At 40.9% G+C, this 12,996-nt stretch overlaps 1 protein-coding gene across 1 annotated transcript in view; it reads left to right on the forward strand.

The window, feature by feature from the left end:
- The window catches only part of LOC138854467 (aminoacylase-1-like), a 237,119-nt gene that overhangs the window by 41,943 nt on the left and 182,180 nt on the right, over positions 1-12,996 (forward strand). The window contains exons 2-3 of the mRNA XM_070098008.1: positions 4,326-4,495; positions 6,412-6,583. Coding sequence (XP_069954109.1) covers positions 4,326-4,495; positions 6,412-6,583 — 342 coding nt within the window. The remainder of the gene's footprint in view (positions 1-4,325; positions 4,496-6,411; positions 6,584-12,996) is intronic.

Raw genomic sequence — 12,996 nt, forward strand, 5'->3', positions numbered from 1 at the left:
TGATTTGAATGGTTGATTTACTGCAAGTCTACTAGCAACCTCTTGAATATTATATTAATAACCTTAAATGAAGCTCTAGCTATTTGTATTTCTGTTTCTAACTCTTTTTGTATATTGGACAGCTTACCGTCACGTTCCTGATTTTTAATGTTTGTGTTTATAAGGGCGCCTACAAACCCATCCGTTTACAGTCTGCTTTATTGTCCAACGAAACTGTTTGAAACCAGTCCCGGGTTCGGACCAGTCAAGGGTTCGGACCAGTCGATCTGCTCTGATCAGTGGGTCACTTATTTAAAACATACTGGTCGGTGATTTGAGCTAACACATGAAGGATCTACTGGAAATTATCTACCCGAGTAATATGTGATTTGACTGATACAAAAGTATAACTTGCGTGTTGAAGAGCCGGTGATATCTGGCAGCTCCTACAATGACGTACAGTCGACCTCTTTGTTTATCAATCGCTGTATCTGGCTTTTCTATTTTTGTTTTTCCGTCTCCACCACAATAAATGCTATATTATCACTATAGTTGACTGGTGCAAATTTTGGAGGAAGGACGCTTTTTCTGTAGTAATAATTGCTTCTCGTTGTGTATATTGCGACCGCTGGTAACTACAGGTTATATGAAATTCACAGTAACGTCTCGTATTTCAAGAAAATGAAACTAATGAAAGTCACTCCACTCCACTAAGTACCATTATAATACTGGTTAGTTGCTACTACAACACTGTATTCTGCTATTCACTGGTATCACTAGATTATATGCGAGTACACTAGCAGGCCAGGAAGATTATTAAAAACAGCTGACCTGTGGTAAGTTTCTGGCGACTTCTGGCACCTGCCTCTATAGGCTTATCACTTCATTTACAAATTCACCTGTTTTCAAATGACACTTTAGCCTTTATCATCAATATACTAGGGAGCCACTGTAGTATACACTATACACTATGTATACTCAATGCTTTCAGGGAGACTTTCTTTCCTCTGACACAACGTTCAATTATTATTATTTTTTTCACACGGGAAACAGGCCTATGATTCCCCTCTGGCAGTAAACTCTGCTAGGTAATGCACACTAATTCTCCTTTTTTGACTCAGTATATAATGTTTTCCGCCCAAGATTGGTTCCAGGCGCTAGAGGGATGTATCGTATAGGATTGATGACACAAATTAAAGTTCTAGCACGTAAGAGCGACCGTGAAAACACCAGAAAGCCGGGAGCACAACGAGGCACGCTGACGGTTGGTTAGTGGTGAGTCGTGAATTAAGTTAGAATTAAGTTAGAATTAAGTAAAAAATAAAGTAAATATTCTAAAGCTAAAAAAAAATAGCACCTGAATTATTTAACAAATGTAAAAATAATGAGCTAAGGTAGTTTTTTAAAGCTAAAATAAAGGAGACAATATAAATGGGACTAAAATAATTTGTGGTGAACAAATAAAGTGATGATCAAATAATGGAGCTTGGGAATATGATAGTAGGTAGTACTTTAAAGGTAATTCTTTAAAGTTAGAATTATAATATAAAATTATAATATAAAAGGGACTAATATAAGTTGTGGTGAACAATAAAGTGGTAATCAAATAATTGCACTAAGGTCTAATATAATGACTTTTATGGAGTCTATGTTTTGAGCTAGAATGAGCTATAGTACAACTAGATTTAATCTAATAATAAAACAATACAAATTAAAAATAGCACCAGTCTCTCACTAGTAATTGCAATATGGTCTAATATAATGAATTTGGTATTGACTATAGTACAACTGAGTTTAATCTAATAATATAAAAAAGGCACAAGACTCTCAATTGTAATTGCACTAAGGTGTTGTATAAGTTGTTTACAAGAATTAGAGTATAACTAGATTTAAATTGACAAGATAAAATATGCAAGTTAAGGTAGCAAAAGAATAAAAAAAGTAGAAAAAAAAATATATGAGGTAGTTGGTACTAGTTAGCAAAAGATAGTTAAGGGCCTTGAACAATAATATAATTGAAATATACACTAATTGCACACACAATATAGTCACTAAGATATGAAAACAATCTTAGAGTAAGAATTATAATATAAACTTATAATATAAAAATACAAATTGAAATGGTACTTGCAATTGTACTAGAGTCTGGTATAGGTTGTTGACAAGATCAAGAGTATAACTAGATTTAAATTGACAAAATAAAATTCACAATTAAAGTACCAAAAGAATAATAGTAAAAAATAACAAGGGTAATGTCTTGGTTATAATATGATAGTAAGATGGTAGACAGGTACACAGGTACACAGGTACACAGGTACACAGGTACACAGGTACAAAGGATAATATAAAGGTTGGAGTTGAATATACAAACTTGAAAATTTGGCAACAAAATGTTATGGGAAGTATAAAATAATGTTTAATGTACAAAAGTAAAATTGACTGGTAGTAAATATGGTGTTTAATAAAATTTTAGTAAGTAATAATGATTACAAAAAAAGTGAAAAAGTAATGTTTATTTCATTCAATATTGCACTGGTAGTTATACTAGAGGTTATATGGCAGCACAAGGTAATTAAGATAGTAAATGTGGTATAAAACAGATAAAGGTAATTAGACAAGTAATGGTTATTAAATGTCAAAAATGTTAAGAGTAAATTGAAATTATAGTAAAAATGATAATTATTAATTTTAGTAAGTAATATCAATTGATAGTATTTAAAAAAATATGAGGTAATAATATGGACAGAGTATGGAAAAGTTGAAGAAATAAAAACTTATTCACAGTAATAAAACCAGTTCTAATCACTCAATAGAGCGAGAAACTAAAGTGCTTGAATAGCTCTGGAGTGTAAATGTCAGAAAATCTCACCGTCGATCACGACACTGTTTCTATAATATCTGCTGGAAAATAGTAAGATGGATAATGTGAACCTTCAAAACTAGGGATGCCAAGCCGATGATGATTCTCTTTAAATCACCTGATCTCTCAAGGCTGGAGTACTGCTGTGCACTAACGGCCTCTTTCAATGCATGCGAAATTGCAGACCTGAATAACATAAAGAGAACTTTCACTGAACGTATAAGTACAATAAAACATATCAACTGCAGGGAATTTTTGAAGTCCCTTAACCTACATTCCTTGGTAAGAAGATACATCATAATCTACACCTGGAAAATAAGAGACTTAGCAGCCAGTGCAATACCCCCCCCCCCCCCAATCAGTTGTGTCATGAATGCACTAAAAGATAACAGTGTCAGGGGCCCAAAATTGTTCAACTGCGTGCCAGCAGTCTTCGAGTGATGTCTTCAAGAGGGAACTGGAGAGACACGTAAAATCAGTACCTGACCAGCCGTGCTGTAGGGCGTGCCTTGGATTACACAAGAACATAAGAAAGAAGGAACACTGCAACGTGGTTGATCATACCCTGATTCATTGCAAGGCTTGGTCATGGACCGGGCCTCGGGGGCGTTGACCTTCGTAATACTCTCCAGGTATATTCCATGAATAAATTATATTAAACTGTTACCTTGTTCCTAGCTATACATTAGTAAAGTTAAACTAAGCTATTGATATCATTTAAAGACTTGCTGGTAAGTAATAGAGCTGGTAATAACGATGATGATCTCCACAGTCTGGTGAAGGAGTTATGGGTACATATTGGGTAATCCATTGGGAACTTGTAACCGTTTAAAGGTTAAGTACATGTACTCTTGAAAAATCATGCCTCAAAATAATTTGTTTGTTGGGCCAATATGAGTTTGCAGAACTGCGCCAAGAGAGACGTGGGAGCATCAGCTCCCTAAATAAATGCAATCATAACAATAATGGTGCTACAAAATAAGTCTCTTGGCCCCATCTTCCTTCTAACAAAATAATTGCCTCTCTGCTCTCCTCCTCAGGGCAAAAATTAATGTTAATAAATAAAGGGACTCGTTTTACTTTCACAGGTAAACTGTAAATCCGTAAGAGTCATACAGAGTCTGGAAAGTGAGAAGCACTTGTGTTTGATCTAAAACGAGACTAGCCCCAGTTACTCAGATCAAGAACTCTTCTCCATCATAAAGTCATCACCACTTCTCTTTGAAGGGAACATTAATGACATTACACAAATACTGTTTAGTGCATTATGTAGATCACAATGAAAAAAAAAACATTGAATTACAATTTATTTTATTATCGTTACAGTTTGTGTCACGAATTCGAAATAGCACGATTGCCAACAACCCACTAAACTGTTAGTGTTACAACTCATGGCTGGAGTCTTACGACTCACTCGCCATGGGTTCTAACCCCACCAGTTCCATGGTTTATTACAGTTTGTCATTGAAACGCTTCTCCTTGACAGCTTCCTGCACCAGATTCCTGCAGGAACAAGCGAAGGAATTAGGTGTCAAGTGTGAGGTGATAGAATATGTTCCTGGGCTGCCCGTTGTGTTGATGACACTGGCAGGACAAGACCCAAGTCTACCATCACTGCTGCTCAACTCTCACACTGATGTTGTTCCAGTGTTTCCTGTGAGTCAAATTATCCATTTATGGCTTCTGCAGCAGAGATAAACTTTCATCTTTCCTCTTCTATCATTATTCTTCATTATACTTACAACCATATTTTTTAAACGGGTGAAATGGTAAGCCATTGGAAGGCCTCGGTCAGATGGCCAAAAGCTCCATCTGTGGGTCATCATATGTCTAAGACCCTCGTCAGGAAACTCTTGTCCTGTTTCCTGACAAAACTAACCTAACTTAACCTAACCTAACCTAACTTAACCTAACCTAACCTAATCTAACTTAAACTATCTTCGATTATTATTTAATCAGACTTTTTTATATATTTCAGAGGTTTTTACGACTTATTACCAGTTTTAATTCTTTAAAGAAAAATTTATCCCCTTTAGTTCTGTTTTGTCTTAAGCTACAGTTGAGAAGCCTTGATATCCTTGCTAAGATACCAGAAATTCCTTTTTTTTAAGATCTTTTAAGTTGTTATACTTGGGTATCATATTTTTGACTATCAACAATGATGGACAGTTCCAGTATTTTCAACCTTTCATTCCAACTCCATGATTGTTAGTCTTGAGAACAATTTTGTCCACCAGTATTTAGTCTGAGTTAATATTCCTCTGTAATAATATTATTGTAATAATGTAATTGTAATCTTTGTTTTCAACTATTAATTTTCCTACTGAAACTATTACACTTGTTAATTAACAGTTCTTCACTATTATAACTTAGTTAACAGAACATTGAAGACCAGTTAGTTTAAAAATTATTGAAGACATTACACAGACACATACTGTGTCCAGTAACTGAACCAAACATTAGTGAAGACATTACACAGACACATACTGTGTCCAGTAACTGAGACAAACATTATTGAAGACATTACACAGACACATACTGTGTCCAGTAACTGAGACAAACATTAGTGAAGACATTACACAGACACATACTGTGTCCAGTAACTGAACCAAACATTAGTGAAGACATTACACAGACACATACTGTGTCCAGTAACTGAGACAAACATTAGTGAAGACATTACACAGACACATACTGTGTCCAGTAACTGAGACAAACATTAGTGAAGACATTACACAGACACATACTGTGTCCAGTAACTGAGACAAACATTAGTAAAGACATTACACAGACACATACTGTGTCCAGTAACTGAGACAAACATTAGTGAAGACATTACACAGACACATACTGTGTCCAGTAACTGAGACAAACATTAGTAAAGACATTACACAGACACATACTGTGTCCAGTAACTGAGACAAACATTAGTAAAGACATTACACAGACACATACTGTGTCCAGTAACTGAGACAAACATTAGTAAAGACATTACACAGACACATACTGTGTCCAGTAACTGAGATAAACATTAGTGAAGACATTACACAAACACATACTGTGTCCAGTAACTGAGATAAACATTGCATTATCTAAGTAAGTTACAATGTTTATGTAATAAAGCATTTACAAAATTTATTAATCATAATAAAACTATTTGTTGCTCAATTTATTTATTCAGTCGGATAAACATAAACCGTCACCTGTGACATGTGTTCCTGGTCTTTTAACCACCGTCCACTGTATTAATTATAATAATATTAATAATAATAACATTTATATCTATATAGGGTTACTTAAGTTTTTAAGGCACAGGTACGCAAGTTATCATACATAGTAACATATGTATAAATTATTAAAAGCCTCTGGTTAAGTAAAACAATTTTTTGTTACAAAATGGCCCAATCAACCAGCAAGAACATCCTCATTCTTCAATTATTCTTGTTTAATATTTAATTTTTGAAGGCATGTAGATAATCAAGAGTGTAGTGTATGTACATAATTCTCCAGCTCTTGTAACATTATGGTAAAATGTATTTATGGAGATTATATATCTTTTGTACCGTCCTCAGGAACACTGGAAATACGAACCATTCAGTGGTGATAAAGACGACAATGGTGATATATATGGTCGTGGTACACAAGATATGAAGTGTGTTGGAATACAGTATTTGGAAGCTCTTAAAACTCTTAAGAAAGATGGACATGAGTTTCTCAGGACAATTTATATTTCATTTATGCCAGGTAAGACCTATCAATAATGGTTTTAATCAAAGCTATAATTTGTATAAATGTGGACTGGTAAGTCAGCGGAAGACCTCGGTCACATGACCTCGGTCACATGACCACGGTCACATGACCTCGGTCACATGACCACGGTCACATGACCTCGGTCACATGACCACGGTCACATGACCTCGGTCACATGACCTCGGTCACATGACCTCGGTCACATGACCTCGGTCACATGACCTCGGTCACATGACCACGGTCACATGACCTCGGTCACATGACCTCGGTCAGATGACCTAAAGCTCCAGCTGTGGATCATCATATGATTAAGATCCGCGTCAGGAAACACTTGTCCTGTTTCCTGACGAACCTCACCTAACCTAACCTAAGGCCTATCAAATTAGGGAACGGGAGGGGGTTTAAACCATGGCAAGTGAGTCGTAAAACTCACAGGCCAGTGTGTTAACCACTGGGCAGCTGCCTCTAAGATTCATCATATCTGGAATTTTTTATACACCATTCGTGATTTATTTCCAATCTTGTTTTTAATATTTCGTGAGTCAGGTAAGACTTACGTGCTAGTCGAAGATGACTTTCTTAATATTATCCTTAATTATTACTGATATGTGAAACATGGCTGCCATCTTACCCTCTCAAATAAATTTATTTTTTTAAATTACTCATGCATTTTACTTTACAGAAAAAATAACATTTCAAAGGAATTTAACATATGAATGACACTCAAAAACTGGCATAGAAATAGTTTGATGTTTCAGTAAAAGTTGTCGTTAGTTTTATGACTTTCTTATACACCAGCATTGTCATCCCCGTTGGCATGAGACACAGATACAAGCCGACACATATAGACACATAAAGACACATGGAGGCACACATAGACACATACAGACACAGACACATGCAGACACATACAGACACAGACACATGCAGACACATACAGACACAGACACATGAAGACACATACAGACACAGACACATGCAGACACATACAGACACATGCAGACACATACAGACACAGACACAGGAATGAGGAACTTCCTGAACGGGGTTCAGTGGGACAGAGAACTGGCAGGGAAGCCAGTTAATGAGATGATGGAATATGTAGCAACAAAATGCAAGGAGGCTGAGGAGAGGTTTGTACCCAAGGGTAACAGGAATAATGAAAAAGCCAGGATGAGCCCATGGTTTACCCAAAGGTGCAGGGAGGCAAAAACCAAGTGTGCTAGGGAATGGAAGAAATATAGAAGGCAAAGGACCCAGGAGAATAAGGAGAACAGTCGTAGAGCCAGAAACGAATATGCACAGATAAGAAGGGAGGCCCAAAGACAATATGAAAATGACATAGCAGCGAAAGCCAAATCTGACTCGAAACTGTTGTACAGCCACATCAGGAGGAAAACAACAGTCAAGGACCAGGTAATCAGGCTAAGGAAGGAAGGAGGAGAGACAACAAGAAATGACCGTGAAGTATGTGAGGAACTCAACAAGAGATTCAAAGAAGTGTTCACAGAGGAGACAGAAGGGACTCCAGAAAGACGGAGAGGTGGGGCACACCAACATGTGCTGGGCACAGTGCACACAACCGAGGAAGAAGTGAAGAGGCTCCTGAGTGAGCTAGATACCTCAAAGGCAATGGGGCCAGATAACATCTCCCCATGGGTATTGAGAGAGGGAGCAGAGGCGCTATGTGTACCCCTAACAACAATATTCAATACATCTATCGAAACAGAGAGATTGCCTGAGGCATGGAAGACAGCAAATGTAGTCCCAATCTTTAAAAAAGGAGACAGACATGAAGCATTAAACTACAGACCAGTGTCACTGACATGTATAGTATGCAAAATCATGGAGAAGATTATCAGGAGAAGAGTGGTGGAACACCTAGAAAGGAACGATCTCACCAACAGCAGCCAACATTGTTTCAGGGACGGGAAATCCTGTGTCACAAACCTACTGGAGTTCTATGACATGGTGACAGCAGTAAGACAAGAGAGAGAGGGGTGGGTGGATTGCATTTTCTTGGACTGCATAAGGCGTTTGACACAGTTCCACACAAGAGATTGGTGCAAAAACTGGAGGACCAAGCAGGGATAACAGGGAAGGCACTACAATGAATCAGGGAATACTTGTCAGGAAGACAGCAGCGAGTCATGGTACGTGGCGAGGTGTCAGAGTGGGCACCTGTGACCAGCGGGGTCCCACAGGGGTCAGTCCTAGGACCAGTGCTGTTTCTGGTATTTGTGAACGACATGACGGAAGGAATAGACTCTGAGGTGTCCCTGTATGCAGATGACGTGAAGTTGATGAGAAGAATTCACTCGATCGAAGACCAGGCAGAACTACAAAGGGATCTGGACAGGCTGCAGACCTGGTCCAGCAATTGGCTCCTGGAGTTCAATCCCACCAAGTGCAAAGTCATGAAGATTGGGGAAGGGCAAAGAAGACCGCAGACGGAGTACAGTCTAGGGGGCCAGAGACTACAAACCTCACTCAAGGAAAAAGATCTTGGGGTGAGTATAACACCAGGCACATCTCCTGAAGCGCACATCAACCAAATAACTGCTGCAGCATATGGGCGCCTAGCAAACCTCAGAACAGCATTCCGACATCTTAATAAGGAATCATTCAGGACCCTGTACACCGTGTATGTTAGGCCCATATTGGAGTATGCGGCACCAGTTTGGAACCCACACCTAGCCAAGCACGTGAAGAAACTAGAGAAAGTGCAAAGGTTTGCAACAAGACTAGTCCCAGAGCTAAGAGGTATGTCCTACGAGGAGAGGTTAAGGGAAATCAACCTGACGACACTGGAGGACAGGAGAGATAGGGGGGACATGATAACGACATACAAAATACTGAGAGGAATTGACAAGGTGGACAAAGACAGGATGCTCCAGAGATTGGACACAGTAACAAGGGGGCACAGTTGGAAGCTGAAGACACCGATGACTCACAGGGATGTTAGGAAGTATTTCTTCAGCCACAGAGTAGTCAGTAAGTGGAATAGTTTGGGAAGCGATGTAGTGGAGGCAGGATCCATACATAGCTTTAAGCAGAGGTATGATAAAGCTCACGGCTCAGGGAGAGTGACCTAGTAGCGAACAGTGAAGAGGCGGGGCCAGGAGCTCTGACTCGACCCCCGCAACCTCAACTAGGTGAGTACAACTAGGTGAGTACAACTAAAGTATTAGACAGACACTTGTTTTCCACACTTTAAAGAATTTTTCTCAAAGAAAGTTTCCAAAATGTTAAAAGTTGGAAAATACAATTAAAAATATTAAAAATTAAGGTGATATGGTTAAGTTTTAAGAAGGAGAAAATCCAATGATGTGATGGAACTTTTTCTAATTTTCCTAAATTCAGCAAGTATAAATATAAATATAATAATTGTGTATTAAAATGTGATGCTGATTTGGCCCTTCAAGAAATTACGTCTGAAGGAGTGTGTGCAGCAGCAGCAGAGTGATACATGAGAGGGGAAGTAGTGTGTGCAGCAGCCGCAGAGTGATACATGAGAGGGGAAGTAGTGTGTGCAGCACCTGCAGAGTGATACATGAGAGGGGAAGTAGTGTGTGCAGCAGCTGCAGAGTGATACATGAGAGGGGAAGTAGTGTGTGCAGCAGCTGCAGAGTGATACATGAGAGGGGAAGTAGTGTGTGCAGCAGCTGCAGAGTGATACATGAGAGGGGAAGTAGTGTGTGCAGCAGCTGCAGAGTGATACATGAGAGGGGAAGGAGTGTGTGCAGCAGCTGCAGAGTGATACATGAGAGGGGAAGTAGTGTGTGCAGCAGCTGCAGAGTGATACATGAGAGGGGAAGTAGTGTGTGCAGCACCTGCAGAGTGATACATGAGAGGGGAAGTAGTGTGTGCAGCAGCCGCAGAGTGATACATGAGAGGGGAAGTAGTGTGTGCAGCAGCTGCAGAGTGATACATGAGAGGGGAAGTAGTGTGTGCAGCAGCTGCAGAGTGATACATGAGAGGGGAAGTAGTGTGTGCAGCACCTGCAGAGTGATACATGAGAGGGGAAGTAGTGTGTGCAGCAGCTGCAGAGTGATACATGAGAGGGGAAGTAGTGTGTGCAGCAGCTGCAGAGTGATACATGAGAGGGGAAGTAGTGTGTGCAGCAGCTGCAGAGTGATACATGAGAGGGGAAGTAGTGTGTGCAGCAGCTGCAGAGTGATACATGAGAGGGGAAGTAGTGTGTGCAGCAGCTGCAGAGTGATACATGAGAGGGGAAGGAGTGTGTGCAGCAGCTGCAGAGTGATACATGAGAGGGGAAGTAGTCTGTGCAGCAGCTGCAGAGTGATACATGAGAGGGGAAGTAGTGTGTGCAGCACCTGCAGAGTGATACATGAGAGGGGAAGTAGTGTGTGCAGCAGCCGCAGAGTGATACATGAGAGGGGAAGTAGTGTGTGCAGCAGCTGCAGAGTGATACATGAGAGGGGAAGTAGTGTGTGCAGCAGCTGCAGAGTGATACATGAGAGGGGAAGTAGTGTGTGCAGCACCTGCAGAGTGATACATGAGAGGGGAAGTAGTGTGTGCAGCAGCTGCAGAGTGATACATGAGAGGGGAAGTAGTGTGTGCAGCAGCTGCAGAGTGATACATGAGAGGGGAAGTAGTGTGTGCAGCACCTGCAGAGTGATACATGAGAGGGGAAGTAGTGTGTGCAGCAGCCGCAGAGTGATACATGAGAGGGGAAGTAGTGTGTGCAGCAGCTGCAGAGTGATACATGAGAGGGGAAGTAGTGTGTGCAGCAGCTGCAGAGTGATACATGAGAGGGGAAGTAGTGTGTGCAGCACCTGCAGAGTGATACATGAGAGGGGAAGTAGTGTGTGCAGCAGCTGCAGAGTGATACATGAGAGGGGAAGTAGTGTGTGCAGCAGCTGCAGAGTGATACATGAGAGGGGAAGTAGTGTGTGCAGCAGCTGCAGAGTGATACATGAGAGAAGAAGTAGTGTGTGCAGCAGCTGCAGAGTGATACATGAGAGAAGAAGTAGTGTGTGCAGCAGCTGCAGAGTGATACATGAGAGAAGAAGTAGTGTGTGCAGCACCTGCAGAGTGATACATGAGAGAAGAAGTAGTGTGTGCAGCAGCTGCAGAGTGATACATGAGAGAAGAAGTAGTGTGTGCAGCACCTGCAGAGTGATACATGAGAGAAGAAGTAGTGTGTGCAGCAGCTGCAGAGTGATACATGAGAGAAGAAGTAGTGTGTGCAGCACCTGCAGAGTGATACATGAGAGAAGAAGTAGTGTGTGCAGCAGCTGCAGAGTGATACATGAGAGAAGAAGTAGTGTGTGCAGCACCTGCAGAGTGATACATGAGAGAAGAAGTAGTGTGTGCAGCAGCTGCAGAGTGATACATGAGAGGGGAAGTAGTGTGTGCAGCACCTGCAGAGTGATACATGAGAGAAGAAGTAGTGTGTGCAGCAGCTGCAGAGTGATACATGAGAGAAGAAGTAGTGTGTGCAGCAGCTGCAGAGTGATACATGAGAGAAGAAGTAGTGTGTGCAGCAGCTGCAGAGTGATACATGAGAGAAGAAGTAGTGTGTGCAGCAGCTGCAGAGTGATACATGAGAGGGGAAGTAGTGTGTGCAGCACCTGCAGAGTGATACATGAGAGAAGAAGTAGTGTGTGCAGCAGCTGCAGAGTGATACATGAGAGAAGAAGTAGTGTGTGCAGCAGCTGCAGAGTGATACATGAGAGAAGAAGTAGTGTGTGCAGCACCTGCAGAGTGATACATGAGAGAAGAAGTAGTGTGTGCAGCACCTGCAGAGTGATACATGAGAGAAGAAATAGTGTGTGCAGCAGCTGCAGAGTGATACATGAGAGGGGAAGTAGTGTGTGCAGCAGCTGCAGAGTGATACATGAGAGGGGAAGTAGTGTGTGCAGCAGCTGCAGAGTGATACATGAGAGGGGAAGTAGTGTGTGCAGCAGCTGCAGAGTGATACATGAGAGAAGAAGTAGTGTGTGCAGCACCTGCAGAGTGATACATGAGAGAAGAAGTAGTGTGTGCAGCAGCTGCAGAGTGATACATGAGAGAAGAAGTAGTGTGTGCAGCAGCTGCAGAGTGATACATGAGAGAAGAAGTAGTGTGTGCAGCAGCTGCAGAGTGATACATGAGAGAAGAAGTAGTGTGTGCAGCACCTGCAGAGTGATACATGAGAGAAGAAGTAGTGTGTGCAGCACCTGCAGAGTGATACATGAGAGAAGAAGTAGTGTGTGCAGCAGCTGCAGAGTGATACATGAGAGGGGAAATAGTGTGTGCAGCAGCTGCAGAGTGATACATGAGAGGGGAAGTAGTGTGTGCAGCAGCTGCAGAGTGATACATGAGAGGGGAAGTAGTGTGTGCAGCAGCTGCAGAGTGATACATGAGAGAAGAAGTAGTGTGTGCAGCAGCTGCAGAGTGAT

The sequence above is a fragment of the Cherax quadricarinatus genome, chromosome 60 (genome assembly GCF_038502225.1).
Source record: "Cherax quadricarinatus isolate ZL_2023a chromosome 60, ASM3850222v1, whole genome shotgun sequence".
NCBI lineage: Eukaryota > Metazoa > Arthropoda > Malacostraca > Decapoda > Parastacidae > Cherax > Cherax quadricarinatus.